The following is an 18,677-nucleotide window of genomic DNA, read 5'->3' on the forward strand; positions in this document are numbered from 1 at the left end:
GTTAGATGTTAGGAAGAAATTCTTTACAGAGAGGGTAATCAAGCATTGGAACGGCCTACCCAGAGAGGTGGTGGATTCACCATCCCTGGAGGTTTTTAAGCAGAGATTGGATGTGGCCCTTAGTGCCATGATATAGTAATTGGAGTTGGATCAGGGGTTGGACTTGATGATCTTGGAGGTCTTTTCCAACCCAATCTATTCTATGATTCTATGATTCTAATCACTGCCCCAAGATCGGCCAGACTGAGATGTTCAGGAGGTGCACTGCTTTTTCTCCCCACCAGCTGCTCTCAGTGTCCAACAGCAACAATGGGAGCCTGCCCTCCTAGAGCTCAGCACACCAGCTGGTGTGAAATAGCTGGTCCCGCCAACACTGCCAAAATATGGGGTGGCGGCTGCACCAAAGTAGACTTCACATATAGGGAGCACAAATAATGGGCAAGGGGATCTGAGTTCTTTAGGTCTCGACAAGTAAGCATCTGTATGCTTGAGGAGCCAAATGACCACTTTCTTGTGCCTGTCTACCAGATCTGGCTGCAATGGCTGGGTCTTCTTTTGTTATCTCTGTGATACCTCATGGTGCTGGAAATGCCAAAAGCACTGTCCTTTCCTCAGGGTGAAATCTCACAGGGATCTCATGCAAGAGCTGAATCTCTCTTCAGTTGTCTCCAGGTACTAAGAGATCCATACAGTGTTAGAACTATTTCAGTTCTCACCAATTTCACACAGAATATTTGCCAGGATGGCTACCAGTGGGATATATACATGTTATTTTCATGTTTGTTTTTGACTTGGGAAGGCTCTAATGACATGGAATTCCCCTCACCCTTCCAAGCCCATTATTTATTTGTCTGGGTTTCATACCAGTAGATGAAGAACACTGAGCATAACCACCTGTGCTTTTGCCAGAGACATGCTCAAGGCTCCAGTAACATGAATCATGGCTTTTGGCAGACTTGGACTGGAATGAGTGAGGGAGAGGAAGGTGAGAGACATTACTTTTTTGCCGTGTTCCTCAGCCTTAGCCCTTCTCAGTTCTTCACAGGCCAACTAATAGGCATGTCTGTGCTTGACTTTGCTCAACCTTAATAAGACTGAATATGTTAAAAATCCAGGGGGCCCAAGGAAATGGGATGGTCTTCCCACTTTTTGTGTTATCCACAGTGTCTTGCAGAGTAGCCAGTGCTTCCACTTCTGTTTCCAAAAAAAATCCCAAACTAAATAAAATGAAAATAGACCCAACCCAAACCATTGGATTTTTTCCCATGCGACGTAATTAAATGAAAATATTAAAATTAATTTACTCTGTTTCTATTCAGTACATTCTTCTTATATCCATGTTGAAACAGCAGTCCAGTAATCTTTTAGTCCAGCAATACTTACGTCCTTCCAATTTGCCCATCATCTTTAAAGTTCAAGTACTTCATCTAAGTGACTCATTCATCCACCCTTTCAAGAGTATAATAATAGAAATTCTTTAAAGCTTTGTGTTTTCGGCACAACTGCATTCCAGTACGATCTAAGAATCACAGAGACACCCTCTGGTCCCAGGAGGACTGGGGAACAGGTTTGGCTAGAAAAAAAGTTTTACTCATGTGATGGGCACCCTACCAATCACACAGCACGTTCCTCAAGCGACCTGGGCTCTTTAAAGCCCAGTGGAGGTGGGAGAAAGGGGCTTTGTTGGCTTTGCAGGTGCGTTGGGATTTCTGCTGGGAAACATCACAAGAAGAGAGAGGTGAGTGCCTTGCTTTGGTCATCATCTTCCTCTTAATGAGGGATGTGAGCCATAAGTGTTTGTCAGGAGAAAAGGCAGCTGTTCTTTTCAATGTCTTTTATTTTAGTCCCTGGACTGTGTTTAGTGTATGGGAGGCTGGCACCTGGATAAGGTTAACTGCAGTAAATTATTAAGTATTTCATTTTTCTTACCTCTGGCTTCCCTATGGCTCTTTTAATTTGTTTCATATTTTTTCTCCTAAAGACTGGGTAGGAAGGAATGGAAAAATTAAACCTGTTGTAAATTTGAGTGTAAAAGAAAAAAAAGGAAAAAGGTTGCAGAGGAAGATGAATCTTGTAATTCCTCCTCACTTGTGAATATAGGAAAGGCAAAAAAACCCTCGTTTTGGCTGTGTTGAACTAATACAGGAGAGAGGAAAAACCTACCTCCCAGCACTATTTCCGAGGTAATTATGCTTGATGATGATTTACCCATTCCACTGTTCACACAGGCTTCATTTCATAGCAATCTCTCTCCAAAGGAAACTTAATTAGTCTCTGACCCCTTCTTGATGCCAAGCTTTGTTTTTGCTTTATTTTTCTCCCCTGGTAGCACAAAATAACTGTCTGACTCTTCCTTTTCTGAGTGCAGTTGACTCCTAAAGCCCAAGCAGTTCTCTGTCAGAGGTGGCTGCGCTTTGGGGTAGGTGGAGCACTGGGAAAAGTCCGGAGGGGCAGGAGAAGTGCATGAGTTTGTGTGTGCGGGAGGTGTTTGCTTTAAAATAAGTAAACATGTGACGAATTGATATTTGTAAAGTATTTGATTTCTTACAGCGAAGTCCAAACAACTCATCATTAACATATTAAATTACATCCTCTTAAAACCTGTAGTGTAACTCTGAAGATGACCCAAGCACTTGGAAAATATGTTCTTTTTAAGCCCCTTAGGGGCTAAATTTTCCACTGTAGCTAATTAAAAAAAAAAAAAAAAGATTTCTTGCTTAATGCATCAGACTCCACAGCAGGTCCGGGTGTGGGCAGTTCTGTGGCTCACAGAGGCTTCCCATGGCACCAGTGCTGGCATTGGCACAGCGCCTCCGGCAGCAGTTCCACCTCAGTGACTTATATCCATCAGCACCAGAGGACTAGCCCAGGCGTCTCCCTTCTGCCTGTGGAGACATGCTCTCCCCCAGGGCGGGGTGAGCACAAGGGATGGGAGGTGTGGTGCCCAGGGCCTCTGTGCCGGAGGGGTGTACGGGCAAGGACCAGGTTTCTGCTGGGGAACGGCTGGGTTTGCTTAGTTGTGCTCGAGTGGTACAGAGCCCTTCAGCCAAGGCGTGCGGAGCCCATGAGTAATAAGGCAAACTGGTCCTTTGTCTCTGCCTCCTTGCACCAGGGGATGGGAATGCAACGCCCTGCACGGGGACGCTGAGGCGGCAAGGGGTGATGTGAGGTCCCTGTAAGCCCTGCCACCGTGCTGAGAAACCTCCAAGAGCAGGGTGTAGAAACAAATAATACTCACAGGGGTGGGTTCAGACATCCCTTTGTCACAACGCTTGACAAGTACCACAAAACACAAGACAGTCAAAATGCCACCGGCTTCTGCATGTAACAATGCGAAATCAATTCTTATCTTGTGGCTTTTTTATCAAGAGGTGGAGTAGAGCTAGGCTAAAAAGGGGAAATTCATCTGTAAAGCCACTGACGTCCTATATTGATCTACAGAAATAGGGTTGATCTTCAAAAGATCAACCAGCCCAGTGTGTGTGAGGGGAGCACAACAGAGGCCAAATTCCACTTGAATCCAGAAACTGCTGACAGAAGGTCATCTTTTCAAAGCCTTCGTGAGGTTATCACCTCAAACGCAAGGGCAGGAGCCATCATCTGAGAAAGGAGCTTGCTTTTCATCTCCCACAGTTGTGCTGCAGGTCTCACAGAGCCCATGTGAGCACAGGAAGTGAGGAGAGGTCAAGAAAGCTCAAAGGGCATGGAAATAACAGATCTGTCTGCAACTTGTGGAGGAGCAGGAGGAGGGGGAGTCAGGGCTACCACTGCTCCTGGACTCTGACAGGCTCACCTGGACCCAGGGAGTGTCAGGAGTGTTTGAGGAATCTGAGTGGAGAGGAGCAGGAAGATGTTGCAGTCTGGGTTGAGACCAGTACATCAGAAAGAGAAAGAGGTATGTGCTTCAGGAGGGTTGTAGGGTTTTTTTGTACAATGAGAACAACAGACACCTTTCTAAATCTGCTTGGAGTATGAAGTCTCTGGTAGAGATAATTGAATACCTCAGCTAAATTGCAAGGTTTCCAGCATATGCTGAGAAACACCAGGTCAAGGCTGAAATCCCAGGACCCGGCTGCCTTCTTGTGGAGATTTTGGATAGTGGTTGCAGCTGAAGCTCTAGTTTCCTCTGGGGAAGCCCCAGAAAACTGTATTTGGGTCATAAAGCTAATCTTAACCAGCCCAGAAAGAAAGCTCCTCTACCTCCCAATGCATTTGTGTCCACAGGCAAAGGCTGATGCACCTGTGCCTCTGGGGGTTGGGAGGGGGGCTGCCTACCAGTGTCACACCCAGGGGGTGCTTGTGAGTCACATCTCTGTGCAGCTTGCCTCGGGCAAGTTGGCCAAGGTTTGCCTCATGCCTGTACTCATGAGTCTGCACCAAGTGCTGTGCTATCTGCTCTTGCTTAACGGAGCTTCCCTCTGAGGCATGAGGAGCAGGCAGTAGGTGGAAACCTCGAGATCTTCCACAGCTTCTCCTCTGGGGCCTTTTGAAGGATTGGCTCTCCAGCTGCCCAGCTATTGTCATGGCCTCAAAGTACCTGCATGGTCTCTCATCGCTGATGATGATACTGGACCATCTGAAATGCAGAAGGGGTCAGACAAGGAGTTGCCACATGTAGCACAGGGGAATGAAGTGGACACCAAGAAATGGACTCTTTCAATGCCAGTGACCTGGAGACAGAGGGAGAATTCACAGAAACATGGCAACATCATTACGGTGTTTAGATCTACAGTAAAGGCTTTTCCTTCCCTTTTCCTCTTCCTAGTCCCTCTGATTCCCTCCAGGCTGCAATCCTATTGGACTTAGTTTAGGAGAACTAGAAACTTACCACTTTCCAGCTAATACCTATGTGGGGTATCAGTCACCCTACACTACAGTCACACTACAATAGTCTAGGAGATGGGTTCACCCCAGGAGAAGAGGATTGCTTTCTCCAGCTCATATGACTGCAGTAATAGCTGCCAAGGGGAGGCAGGAGTAAGCTGGACTCTGCCTGCCAAGGAGGAGAAGAAAGCCAGCTTCTGGGGAGGCAAGAGCATGGGCCAGGGGGACAGCCCACATACAAGGTGTGAGCACTGTTGTTACACTGAAGAGGCATCTCACACTCAATCATGGTATCTACATGGCAGATGGAGCAGACCCGCTTTTCCACGTGGTAGTCAGAGTTCAAGTGCCTGCATTAGAGCAGGAAATATTTCCTTGCTTTTTGGGCTCCTCCCTGGCTTGTCATGTTTCTTAGATTGCAATAAGTAAAGGCTTTTCTGAAATCTCTGGGGCTTGCAGCACACAGGTCCGTGAGCCGGGCAGCAATCTCTCCAGCTTTCAGATGAGTAGAAGGCAGGGCCCATCTCAGGTTTGGCAGAATCTGCAGCATTATATTGCAGAACAAGTAGCCAAACATTGCCCAGACCCAGATTTGACCTGCAAAACAATTTTATGTGACCCCCTGGACATACTCACTTGTCAGGAAGTTTGGCAGTAACAGAGCTTTAGGTTGACCTCATGAGCCTGCCATTTTCAAATACAGAGCCATACAGTTTCATATATATTGTTCTGGCCTCCAAACACCTGTTTGGGACTAAAAATGGCTTCTCACCCTAGAAATAATGGCCATGCCTAAACATGCTATTATAGGAAAATAGAAAATACTTATGTGCTCTGCTGGTAAAATGGTGAGAGCACTGGAGATGTCTCTATGCCTAACCCTCAAACCACTGCAGAAAGAGTAGTAGGAAATACCTGTTTTCCATCTGTCACTGTTGAAAGTCTTGCATACCCCAAATAGGGCAGCTGCTAAGGTGGCAAGAGGTGGCAGTGTTAGAGAGGTCTCACAATTCACTGTTCCTCAGGAAGTCCCCTTTATTGACATCTGTGTCTGCATATATATTCCTACAGCTTCTTTGAAGAATCAACAGAAAGTGATCCCATCAAGAGACGCACAAGTGCAGGTACTCTGGCAGAAGAAGGGTGTTAAAGCTGGTTTTCCTATTGTCTTCTTAAGTAGGGCCCACTTCAGCCTTTATTTCTGGGTTTATATTTTCTTAACCACCTGGCAAATGCAGCTGTCTCTGGGTTTGGGTGTTTTCCTCCCCCTCTCCATGCACACACGTGCTCCATCCCTTTGAAAGAAGGACTTTGTAGGAGCTGGCATTTGAGCTTCTTTCTCCAAGAGGTTTCACACCACTGACTAGTGCCTTTATGCTCCTCTCTCTGGAAGGGGGTGAATTTGACACGAGGCACCTGACTCCAGACTGCAGGATATAGCACTATCAGGAATTTGGTGGGAATGCTACTTGGCCTGACTCCCATGAGCCAGCTGCAGCCTGAGCTATTCCCTCCCTCCCTCCCTCCTTCCCTCCCACCTGACTCAGGGGGCTCAGGCCCGGTTCCCAGCATGACTGGGAGATGGGCTACCCTTAGCAAAGTGCAGCCAAACCCTACACCATAGGTATGTGTGTGGGATACAGCTAAGGCACCCTGCTTACCAGTTCAGTCCCATGGTAGTGAAACAGCCAGCAGGGTGGATAGCACGCTCTGGAGTAACACTGGCTCTTTTGGAAGAGGAGTGAGGTGAGGGTGGCGAATTTGTCCACTGTCCATCCAGATGTAGCTGGTGTTTCTGGCTAGGTGGAAATGCAACACCATGAGCTGAGATTGGCATAGGTGCTGTTGTGATGATGAAAACCCTACCCAAAACAGAGATGAAGACACTAGCTGCCCACAAAGTGGTCCCAGTCTTCTGTAGCTCAAGTATCGGGGACAGTTTGAGTTACCAGATTATTACCTGGGGAAATTTCTCCTCTGAAACTACTATTAAGCAAGGGGTGGGAGGTGTACAGACAGGCAAGTTCTATCTATCCCTCTCCTCAAGGATAATTTCTATTTCTATGTGAACCATATTGTACTGGTGATCTAATTGAGGACTGTATTTGGTTCTTCCTAGGTTGCATGAAGAATTAAAGATGGCAAAAAGTGAGGACTGCATACACATTTTGCAGGGTCTATTAGTCTTTGGGAATGTGGTCATTGGGGTAAGTGAAGTGGAAAAAGTATGGGTGGAGGCTTCCTTCCAATATGACACTTCTTAAAAACAGCAGTTCTCAGACATGAAATCCCTCTTCATGTGTGAAGTCCACATATAAATAGTCCAGTGAAGTGTGAGAGAAGAGGAAAAGGAGAGCTGTCCTAGATGATCAGTTTGGTGGGAAAGGGACAACAGGGGCTGATCCAGAAGACCAAGGTAAGTTCTAGGGGAAGAGTCCTAGAACTGTCATCTGGACCTGACTAACATCTCTCCAGCCAACTCCCTCCATATAATGACGGAATGGTTCTGTTCATTCTTTCATAACAACATCTCAAGTCCTAGGCCAGACCTCTCAGGTCTAGGCTGGGTGAGATTTGCCTGCAGTTCTTCTCCAAAATCACAATACAAGAAATTGTAGAGCTGGGCAGAGGAGGAGTTGAGTAGCTCCCATTTTTCAGGAAATCAAATGAAAGGAAAGCAGTCTACACCTGCTTCTATCTCTGCTATTTCTTTAGGGAAGCTTGATCTAATGGATTTCCCAAACTTGTGCTTCTCAGATGTGTGGCATTGCCCTGACAGCAGAATGTATCTACTTTGTGTCTGATCCACATGGTCTCTACCCTCTGCTGGAAGCCACAGAAAATAATGACATCTATGCCGCTGCCTGGATTGGCATCTTTGTCGGCTTTGCACTGTTTGCTCTGTCTATCCTTGGTATCATTGGAATCATTAAGTCTGACAGGACCTTGCTGCTGGTGGTAAGTATACCAAAGTTTGCCTACCGATTGCTACTAAACTGAAAAAATGCTGCCTTAGTTTCCCTGATCACCTCAGTAATCAACCAATGAGCAAAGACAGCTTTTATAGTGATGAGGAGCCAAAGGTTCTTCTTGGTCATGGCTGTGGTGTTCCAGAAGGTGACTCCTGCAAAGATGCATGCATGAGAGGCTCCTGAGCCAGGCTGAGGGAGTGGATGGAGGTGGCCACAGCGGAGGTTTAAGCTGACTGGCTTGACCCTGACCTTGCCCTTAAGCAATGCAGAAGCATTTGTGCAATCACATGTATCTGGGATGTGGTTTAGATCCTTGTTTCTCCCCACCCCTTACTGCTTTTCAGCTGTCATACACCATTCAGTTTAGGAGCTGATAAGTAATGACTTCTGTACAAGGCATTAGTAAGTGTCAGTATACCAAATATGGATGCATTTGAGAACATTAGACATCAGCAGGCAGGCAGAAATTACAGGGGTGGGGACAGAGATTTGGGTAAGCCGAGGACAATGTTAAGATGTGAACAAATCTTTGTACAGTGTCTTACTTAGTCCTTTGGTCGGGCAAAACATTAGTGGCAAAACTTGATTGATGCTTGTATGAACAAAAGGAGGAGCTGAAAACTCTGGAATGGGCTCTCCCTTGCATCGTTGTGGGGTGGCAGTCTGCCTGTTTTAGACAAGAGGCACTCAGAGATCTGAATTCTTGTGCCAGGGAATTTGCCGGCAAACAGCTGAGGAAATAGAATTCCCTTAACTCTGATTTTGGTGTCTTGGCTAAATCCCAAGGCTCTGATTTAGGAGATATGAGAGGGCAGAAGGGACAGAAGCTCGGGGAAAAAAGGAAACTTGAATCAGAGATGAACATTATAAAATGTGAGAGGAGAAATAGACATAAAAGAACTCCCAAGGGAATATGGAAAATATTAAAGGGATTGTGCTGAAAAGGGAAAAGAAGGAGTGAAATAGAATATGAAATAGACTATGAGAAGCAACCCTTGGAATCTGTTTTCGTGAAGGATCTTTGCTCACAATGTAGGAGTGTTAAGGAAATCTGATGATGAAAAATCAAGAGGATCTGAATGACACCCTAAATTGCACCTTCTGTTTCCCAAAGTACAAGTTCTCCTGCTAGGAGTGAACAGCTTCTTGCTGAAAAGCCTATAATTGTCAAGTGGAAGGAGAAGACATGACACAAACATAGGTTGCCAATGAGATGCAACAAAAAAAAAAAAGGGCAAATGTTATTCTAGGACATATCAGGCAAAGTATTTTCCATAAAGGCAGGGTAGTCTTAATGCCATGAGGTTCTGATGAAATCTTGTTTGTGAGATGGGGAGCAATTCCAGTCATTTACCTTCAAGAAGGCAGATTGCAAATTGAAACAAGCACAGGGAAGGGCTACATGAACATTCAGGGGCCCAGAGAGGACTGAAGAGACTATGATAGCCTGGATGCCTTTGCCTTGAGTAGGGTTTCAGGCTTAATCTTGAAAAAAATACGTAACTGTTTCTCTAAGAAATAACTCTGCTCTCTGTCTCCCACAGTACATCATTCTGATGCTGATCACTTTTGCATTTGAAATGGCTTCTTGTATCACGGCAGCGACTCACCGAGACTTCGTGAGTGTTTCTTTTCTGATGTATTCTTTTAATTGCACTGGGAAATGCAGTTCTAGGGCACATGCTTGTCCTGTTCAGTGTAGTAAATGACCTATGTGATTGTACAGTGTAAACTCATAGGACCACTGCTAAGCAGAAGACAGCCCTACAGGGAAAGACTCCAACATCATTATTCTAATCAAGGAATAACTTTGTTTTTTCTAGCATAGTTTTGTTATTTTTAACATTTCAAAATGTTTACAACCTTGCAGTTAAGGAAAAAATAGCGTGGGTTAGCTGAATCATCAATACAGTGTTTAGTCTTTCAGCTACAGGCTGATTAATCTATCATACACAGCAAAGACAAATCTTCAGTATTGCCCCAGGCAGTGTTAGTAGTGGGGGAAAGATTACATGGGTTATTGAAGACATTGGTGGGGAGCAAAATGATTTGTGGTACTTTAGTTCCAAGCAACATATCAAATGCAACCCATAGCTTCTGCACATCTCCTGTGGTCTGACATCTGGTAGTGCCTGTTTAAGATCTATATCTTTCTTTCTCCTGATCCTCAAATCCTGCTCTTTATTCTCTTTTGTGTAAAACCAGGGGAGAGGCAGCATTCCTGTTCTCCAGCAAGACACTGAAATAAGCAAACAAACCCTCCCCAAATAACCCTATGTTTTCTTTACATGGCCACTTATTTACACTGTTTTTCCATCAAACAACTTTGTGGTTTTTTTTTTTTTTTTTCTGTAGCTCACTCCAAATCTCTTCCTGAAGCAAATGCTGGAGAGGTATCAGAAGGCAGAACCAGCTAATGACAGTGACAAATGGATGACTGAAGGGGTCACAAAGACATGGGATAAACTCATGCTTCAGGTAATGATAACACTGCAAAGTCAGTAATTACTAAATGCTCTGCAGGTCTGGAATTTCAAGTCCTTCTTGGGGCCGCTCAGTAATAAAGAGGATGGCATCTGCCTTGAACCTTAAAGAAAGTTCTGACACACTCCCCTTTTTGCTTGTTTATCAGATGACCGTCTGTCAAAGGCAGGCACTTCAAAAATCTCTCCCATAAATCTGTAGTTAATGCCTAACCAGCCATGTGCAGCATCCAGACATGCACAAGGCTGTGGCCCGGGCCCATAAAGACTATTCTCTTCTCTCCCCCTGCAGAACCATTGCTGTGGGGTGCTGGGCCCCTCTGACTGGCAGGAGTACACGTCTGCCTTCCGCGTCACACACAAAGATGCCGACTTCCCTTGGCCGCGACAATGCTGTGCCATAGATGCCCAAGGGCTTCCCGTCAACCTTGATGGCTGCAAACTTGGAGTCCCTGGATATTACAACAGCAACGTAAGATCATCCCTGCTTTTTTCAGTTAATGTAGGTCAGTCAACAGTATCTTTCTGGAAGGGAAAGAAACCATGAATAGCCTTTCTTCTCTACTGTAACCTCCGGGTTTCGAAAGTTTTCTGGAGGAGAAAAAGTGCCTGACCATGATGCTGAACACAGGATAGGGGTTTTTTTAGGATAAAGACTTTCCTGATGGATAGAGAACTATTAAGAAAACTCTCCCAATGCCACCAGTAAGAAGTGACATCCGCAACATGTAGATGGACAGCAGCTAAATCAAACTTAGCCCAAAGATGAGTGAGCAAATCAGCAGTTCTCCTCCTCAAGGTAGAACTTTACAGTAGACCAGCAACTAATCTATTCAAATAGGTTGCTGGGTCATGAGCATCAGCTTTTGCACTAACATGCATTTCTAGAAGGCATTCAAGCTTCCAATTTTGCCTGTAGCTTCTTAACTCTGGAGGTCAATTCTGTGTCAACTGTGTTTGGTTATCTAACTGAACTTGGCAAGTGGATAGCCCAGGAAGTTGTCCTTGAAGTGTCTGAGATAGATTTTTGCATTTGGAGCTAGAAACAGGTAGGTTATCCACAAGTTGTCAATAAGCAGTGTAGCTTTGGCTTGGTTTTTTCAGACCCTATGAGGTCCCCAAATTGCAGGAGAGAAAGATGTCACTTCAGTCTCTCTCAGAAGTGGATAAGCTTGTTGCCTTGCAGTAAAAGCTCAAAACTGGTATTGAGTCATCCCTGGTTGTCTTACAGGGTTGTTATGATGCTATTTCTGGGCCAGTGAACACACATGCCTGGGGTGTTGCCTGGTTTGGTTTTGCCATCCTCTGCTGGACTGTAAGTACTTAATATTTGCCTTTATTTCCTCTTCTCTTTTCTTGGTATTCCACACCCAGCTGGGTGGAGGTGGATGACAGGACTGATGCATTTAAAATCTCCATAGATTATCATATTCATTCATCACCAATCTGCCTGTAGCCTGTTCCACTAACTGCTACATTTACAAGTTCCCCTCCATTCTGGCTTCCAGAGGTGAGGAACTAGATGGCCTTCTAGCCTGATGTGTCCTGCTGCCATCTCAGCAATACAACTTGGCAAACACAGCTTGCAGATACTTGTTTGTGAAGTGTATTGGATTATCTAAGAAGCAATCATGATAGATAATTCAGTTTGTAGTTTGAAGATTTTGTATGAGTGTTTTAAGTACTCAGGGTTCAGCAGCTTCATGAGAGATAATCCCCAGTAAGATGAGTTATAGAGTCAAATAGTTATGGCTGCACATATCATCTTTCTTCACTGTCTAGTTTCTGTGCAGATAAAGAAATTTAAGCTTGCTCTGCCTGAACAAGCTTTGCTTTTCAAGAATTTCTGTTGTCCCTCCTAGCAATAGGACTAAATGGGAATGAGGGAGAGGTGGAGAGAAAGAAATGGGGAGCAGAGAAACTTAGTAGTCTTGTCTTTTCAGTTCTGCGTCCTCCTTGGTACCATGTTCTACTGGAGTGGAATTGAATACTGAAGGCCTGGTGTACTCAGCACTGTCCTGGAATGCCGCGTGAAACTGCATTTGTCTCCTGCTCCATTCTCCTTGTGCCATGGAGGATCTGAAGTTTTCCTACTACCTCTCCCGTATATATACTTTTGCCCCTCCAAAACCTGACACACAGAACTGACTGCAGGAAAGAATCTTCTTATCCCTCCTTGCCCCCTTGTTCTGCAGCCTTCATGTCTCCTGGCCGAGGCACAGTCTTTTCACGGTGCAGGAAATCCTTGGAGCATAAGATAAGAAGTGATCTGATTTGTTCTTTGATGATATCACTAAAGAAAATGTCCACATATGCTTGCTGCAAAAACACGGCTCTAAAAAGTTAGGTTGAATTTAAATTGTAATGCTAAAATCTGCAGCAAGGGCTATGTGACCAAAACTGTAACCTCCCGTGACCAATAAAGATGGATACTGCAAGGGAGGAGACTGCAGACCTCTCTAACATATATTGTTCAACTTCTTTTCCTGATCTCTGTCACCCCTTACCTTAGAATAAGGCAGATTTTCTGAGAGTTTAAGTGTGTCAGCAGTAAAGACATCACAGAGAAAAAGTGTTGCTAGTCAAGCCCAATAAGAGGCTAGCTCACTCCTCAGCAATATGCTGCCTATAAGCAAGCCTACCTCCTGTTGCTGATGAAACCACTGCATGTACTCCTACCTTCAGAAGTGCCAGTCCAGGAAAATCTCCACTTGCTAACGAGCAACTCCATCAAAAAGCTGTTCCGTACTTCATACAAGATTTCACACACCTACAAGCTAAAATTCGTGCAGAATACAAAGTCCTGTGCTGTTGTTGGCTTTGCAAAAGTCGCTGTCCCATGCCCCTAGTTTATTGTGCTTATTGCTTCAGCTACCTGTATGTATATGGTTACATCTCCTGTGTAATTCCCTTTCCACATTCCTGGATCAGGTAGGACAAAAGGCAAATAATGGCAATGAAAAATGCAAGCAAGGAGCTAACTGAACCAAATCCAGTCCTTGCATCAGCACTTACAGTTCTCAATCAGTTCAACAGAGACTGCTTACTTTGGCCCAGACCTATCTGCTGTCTTTCCTAGTGAACACTTCAGTAGTTAAATGTATGAGAAATATGTGCCTATAGAGCATTTTAAGATGAATCCTTCAGAAGTTGTACTGGTTCAGGTCCTGACACTTGCCATCTGCCTTGATTCTTTGTTTTTGTATACTCACCAAAATACTAATTAAAAAGAAGTGGAAGTAAGTTTTTTCTCTTGTTCAAGATTGTGTGTTTGGGAAGGGGAAATAATAATAATGTATCTGGGATGTCTGGGGCGGGACAAAGGCAGGCTTTAATGTCCTGTAATGCCATCCTGATGTATGGTGCTACAGAAACTCTGAATAGTCCTTTGCTAGAGTGCTGGGGAAGAGAAAAAGGCAAATATAAGGACAAACAGCTTGAGGAAGAGATGGGTAACTGCAATGTAGTTTTCTATATGAGTGTGCCTTCAGAACTGAAAGTCCTCATGGTTCTGCCACTCCCCTGGTTCAGTGGGGTAGTGACTGTCTTGGAGACCCTGGACTCTCAGAAATTCCATAAGGAAATTAGTCTTCACTTTTTCTGTGAGACATGAGTCATGAATAGAGCATGTAAACCATGTATGTCAGTGGTTAGAGTTTGTTTTGTAAGGGGAGGAGGGGGGAGTTTGGTGGTAGGGTTGGGTTTTTTTTGTAACAGTAACACCTAAATGTAAAGAAATCTAAAGAGAATCAGCATCTGCCCAAGTTAAGGAGCAATAGCAAAGATTGAATTCTCTGCTACTTGCCATGAACTGCAAATGCCTGCCAACTGCAACCAGCAGAGAGAAGAGAAATGGGGGAGGAGGGACAATGCAGGCACACAGCCTCTGTCCTTGCTTGGCCAAAACACTCCAGTAACTCCTCAGTCATGGCAGCCATCGTGGATAGATGCACTCCTGCATAAAGGCCTCTTGCTTGAGGTATTTCTGAAACTCAAGTAGCTTTTCAAATGAGTGAAACAACTGGCTATGGAACTTTCTAGAGGCTAGTAGTGCCTTTTGCATATGGATGTCTCTGTAGATACTTTTAGGTCTGCAGAAGCAGGTAAGTTCAAATATTATTTTCCTCCTCTGGTCTTTGGTTTAAGACCCAGAGGTCTCTTCCTTTCTGCTACATCTAAATGTGGTGTGATTATACCACTGCACTCAGTGTAGCAGAAAACGCTGCAAGATTTTGCAGGAGAAACGAAACTGAAATTATAAATAGACTATTGCGGTATTAACTGCTCCAACCAGTTGCAAATGATATCATTGACCTATTACATAAATGGTAGCTCAAGTCAATTTAAGTTCGAGCTCTTCACATTTGCTTTCTGCTTCCTAAGCCTTTGCCTCCCATTACACTTTGTGATTCGTGTTCTCAAAAATAAAAGCAGTGAATAAGTGATCCAGGCAGTGGGGGATCTATGCAGAGGTGCCAAACATGCCTCAATGCAACCAGAAAAGGCCAGCTTTATCTGGCCTGAACTGAGAAGGAAGCAGAAGACTAGACTGATGGCAGAATGATGTTGAACAGGGTAATGAAAAATCCTGCACAGCTTTTTCTTGTTTTTCAGCTTCTAAAGGTTGATTCCAGTTCCTGCAAGTTCCTTGGGATGCCAGGGAGAGGGTGAGGAAGGGATGGAATCCATGACAGGAATGGTGGCAAACAGGTTTATGTGTCGCCTGAGACTTGTAAAGAAATCTTGGCCATTCTCAGCTGTTTGGATTGCTTCCCGAAGATATCGATGTATGTGGCCTTCAGAGCAGGCAATATGCATATGTGCATGAAAACTACTGAACTAAGACATCCTGATAAGATATGATGAAGAAAAATCTCCATGTGGAAGCTGTATGGTTTGTTTGCAGATTTTCTCTGTGTATTTGTTCTCTGTAGGAGTGATTCTTCACAGTTGTCTCTTGGAAATAAAAATGTATTTCAATTCTCCCATAGAGTGACCAAACGTATTTTTGGATTATTAATTTATTGCTCTGAGAAATCAGCCTCGCTGAGAAGCGTTCTCTGTTCAGACATGATGGAGTAGTGTGGCCTTCAAGCCAACAAGAATCCCACATCCTCATCTGCTGCTTTTCCATGCAGTCAGAAATGTAACCTGGTGTTTTTCACGCTACCAAATGTTTGTGTCTGAGGGTACTGAAGGCCTCCATTCCTTCAGGCAATGAAGCCATGGGGGAGCTGCCTTTGTGTATTTTGTGCCTTGAGCCCACTTTTTCCAGCTGGCTTTCCTACCCTTTCCACCTTTCCTTTAATGTCTTCTGCATGAGATCTCTTTGCACAGACTCTCTCAGGCCCTATTTTGATTTACCTTGCTGGTTCATGGATGATGTACAATGGCCATTACATGCCATGCTTGCATCCAGCTGCCCACCTCATTGTGAAAACCAGGAACCAGGCTGCTGGTAGTGCTTGGTACCCTCAGACTCTGATGATTTATTCCCCATCCTCCTCACTGCCCTGGCATCTTAGTTTTTCACATTCCTTGCAACAGGGACTTGTGCCAAGCAAATGTTTACTGGGACCAGGAATGACCTAAAATGAATAGCTATAAATGAAGCCTCCTTCTCCCAACCCTCGGCAGCCCTGCCCTCCTTGACAACTGGGGAAAGCCCCTGCAACATGTGGTATGCTGGGAACCTCCTGAAAGAACTCTCCCTGTAATGTCGGGCATCTATCTTTAGGAGACCCTGCTGTAGAGGAGCTGAGGGTGACTGCTGAGGGTTAATCCTCAACTGAAAAAAAAGCTGAGGGTGTTTCTGAATGTGTTAACTTGCACGAGAGGTGAAATTCCATTATAGGCAAAGTCATCTGCAGTTCTTGCACATTCACTAGTTGAGATAAACCCTGCAAGAGAGCTGAGTGATGAGCAGTGAGCTGCTCTGGCTATCCAGGGCTGTTGCTAACTGTGACACAATGCAGGACTTCTCTATTTTTTCTGAAGCAACACTCACCTTTAGATCGGTACTGTGGCTGGCACAGAGTCTGGAGCCTGTAAAGCCAAGTTACTTCAAAAAAAATCTCTGCAAATAAGAAAACTAGTCCTTTTACACTTCTCTTCTGCCTCCACAATCTGACCCTTAATTTTTAAAGTAAATTATCTCACAATGCAAAAAAACAACAACAGCAACAAAAAAACCCAAAAACAAAAAACAAGCAAACAAAAAACCACAACAAAACCAAACAAAATTCCCCCCCACAAGTAAAGCAGTTTGAGAGCACCTATTTCTTCTGATTTAGACTTCCTGATTCTTACAAAGGAGGAGAGAAAGAAAATGTTACCTGGTATTTTTCATACTGGTTCAACTCTATTTTATGTCTGGGTGTTGGTGTTTTTTCCTTTTTGGGTTTTACTTACCTAGAAACTTTCACTGTTTAATAATAATAATGCATTATTCTCCTTTCTCCAGCACTGGTTGTTCACATGTTTGTGTGCTCTGTGGTTCTTTTTTAGTAGGTACCAAGTTGTCTTTGAAATCACTTCCCCTCACTGAATTCAAATATTTCCTGGTCTTTTCAGATAAGGGATTTAAACTATAAAAATATGTAGTCCCTTCAGCAGATGTACTATGGAAGAAAACAGGTCCCATTTTAAGATGGACAACATGATTCCTCTGAGTTTTCTAGATTTGCAAAATGTTCATCTCACACTGCAGTTTGCTAATAACACATGAGAAAATACCTACCCTGTTTAATTATAGAATGCAGCAAATATTCAAGTTTTAACACTCAACCTGTATCTAACTTTTGAGGCACTCGTGACTAGGGCAGGTCTGAGCTTTCCAGGTTCCATTCACTTTTAGTCCTTAACACTGAAACACTAAACTCATGTGGTGAGGCATGTTCTTTGAAAAGTTTATCCTGCTCAGACGTAAAGTTAATGAATGGAAATCTCAGATGGAAATCGCACTGTCTTTCTCTGTCTTGACCTTTATGATCCTGTTCTTTTTGCTGTTGTTGATGCCTTGTGCCAGTCTCCTTCACTGGGCTAAATTTCCTTCCCTGCACTGTCTGCCTTTCCTTTGCTGCCAGGTGACCTTTAGCCTCATCCAGTGGGATAGCAGCTAGATGTCCTGTTGTCATTGCTTCTGGACTCTGGGGTGCAATGAGGATGCGTGAGACACTAGTATCAAATGCTCTTTGGCGCTGGGTTAGGTTGCTTCCTGATTAACAGCCAGTTTGGGAACTTGCCTAATCCTGATTTTGGCTTAGCTGGAAGTATCCAAGATGTTGTAGCTGTGGCTTCCAATAAAACCTACATAGGAAATTGTCCTGAGTCAGATAGGCAAAAGAAACTGGATAAAACTGTATTCAAACACTTGCATGTGTTTAAGCACCCTGATTTAGGGAGCAGTGCTGATTGGCGCATGAGCACGCCTGCAGTGTGCCTTTTACCTAATTTTCAAATCATGGGAATGCTGTGGGACAGTTTGGGATTCTCCTCTTGCCTCATGGCCAAGTCATTGCTAGACTCTGTGACACAAAGATTAGAAAAATACTGTTTCTTGTACAGCACGAGCAATTGGCTCTGACTAACAACAATTTCAGAGTTCAACAAACATGGTTTTCTCTCTCACTTTGTGTGCCAGTTGCCATGGTAAGCAGGAAGCACAACCCAGGCATTTCCCTAAAGGGAAACTGAAGTCATGAGGGAGGTAGGAAAGGGAGACAAGCCCTGAGTTCAGCTGCTGAGTAGGAAAAAAAAAAAAAGTATTTCATTTAACCTAATGATTCATCTGTTTTTTAGGGAGATCAATGAGCAGGCTGCACTGCAAATACATCCACTGAGGCTACAACCACAAGAACATTCCCCCCCTTCCTTATTTTGTTTTTTGTTGTTGTTGTTGTTGTTTTGTTCTCAGGATAGAAGGGGCACATGCTAATAATATTACTTCCATGCTGCAGCTCAGAGATTGGATTAATAAAAGCTAGGGAACTAAATTCATAATTTGCTTAGGTTCTTGCTTGTCCTTTACAAAGCAACATAAGTGCATATATGATGTGCCAGAGGCTTCATAGTAACTTCTGTTCCAGCTTGGCTTCTGCTATACAAACACTGGGATCCCAAAGTTTGTCCATACTCCACTCTGCATTGCTCTGCATTATGACAGGCAAGGCAGAGATGTGCTAAATGGGAGGACACAGTTGTACATCACAGAAACTTCAGCATAGTAGAACTAGAAATGCTAAGAAAAAATTATAATTTTACCCTTGAAAATTTTAAAGTATGTCAGGTAACAGTAATTCTGCAGAAGTCTCCAAGCCCTCACTTCATCTTCAGAGCTGCAAAGCAGCTGCAGTCCTCATAACCTCTAATCAGAAAAGTGTGTGGTTGGGCCCTAACC

General features: G+C 44.1%; 1 protein-coding gene across 2 annotated transcripts in view; it reads left to right on the forward strand.

Annotated features, from left to right (window-relative positions):
• The first annotated feature begins 1,672 nt into the window (after window positions 1-1,672).
• Window positions 1,673-18,677, forward strand: part of UPK1B (uroplakin 1B) — a 35,662-nt gene continuing 18,657 nt past the window's right edge. Inside the window, exons 1-8 of one of the 2 annotated variants that reach the window (XM_027878862.1) lie at window positions 1,673-1,738; window positions 6,944-7,031; window positions 7,582-7,782; window positions 9,341-9,415; window positions 10,152-10,274; window positions 10,572-10,751; window positions 11,511-11,594; window positions 12,223-12,693. In XM_027878862.1, coding sequence (XP_027734663.1) covers window positions 6,963-7,031; window positions 7,582-7,782; window positions 9,341-9,415; window positions 10,152-10,274; window positions 10,572-10,751; window positions 11,511-11,594; window positions 12,223-12,273 — 783 coding nt within the window. In that variant the 5' untranslated portion in view covers window positions 1,673-1,738; window positions 6,944-6,962 and the 3' untranslated portion in view covers window positions 12,274-12,693. Of the gene's footprint in view, window positions 1,739-6,943; window positions 7,032-7,581; window positions 7,783-9,340; window positions 9,416-10,151; window positions 10,275-10,571; window positions 10,752-11,510; window positions 11,595-12,222; window positions 12,694-18,677 lie in introns of those variants that run through there. The other variant, XM_027878863.1, reaches the window with a different exon arrangement.

Source organism: Empidonax traillii, unplaced genomic scaffold (assembly GCF_003031625.1).
Source record: "Empidonax traillii isolate 1590-97213 ecotype Southwest subspecies unplaced genomic scaffold, ASM303162v1 scaffold46:size3806547, whole genome shotgun sequence".
Taxonomy (NCBI): Eukaryota; Metazoa; Chordata; class Aves; order Passeriformes; family Tyrannidae; genus Empidonax; species Empidonax traillii.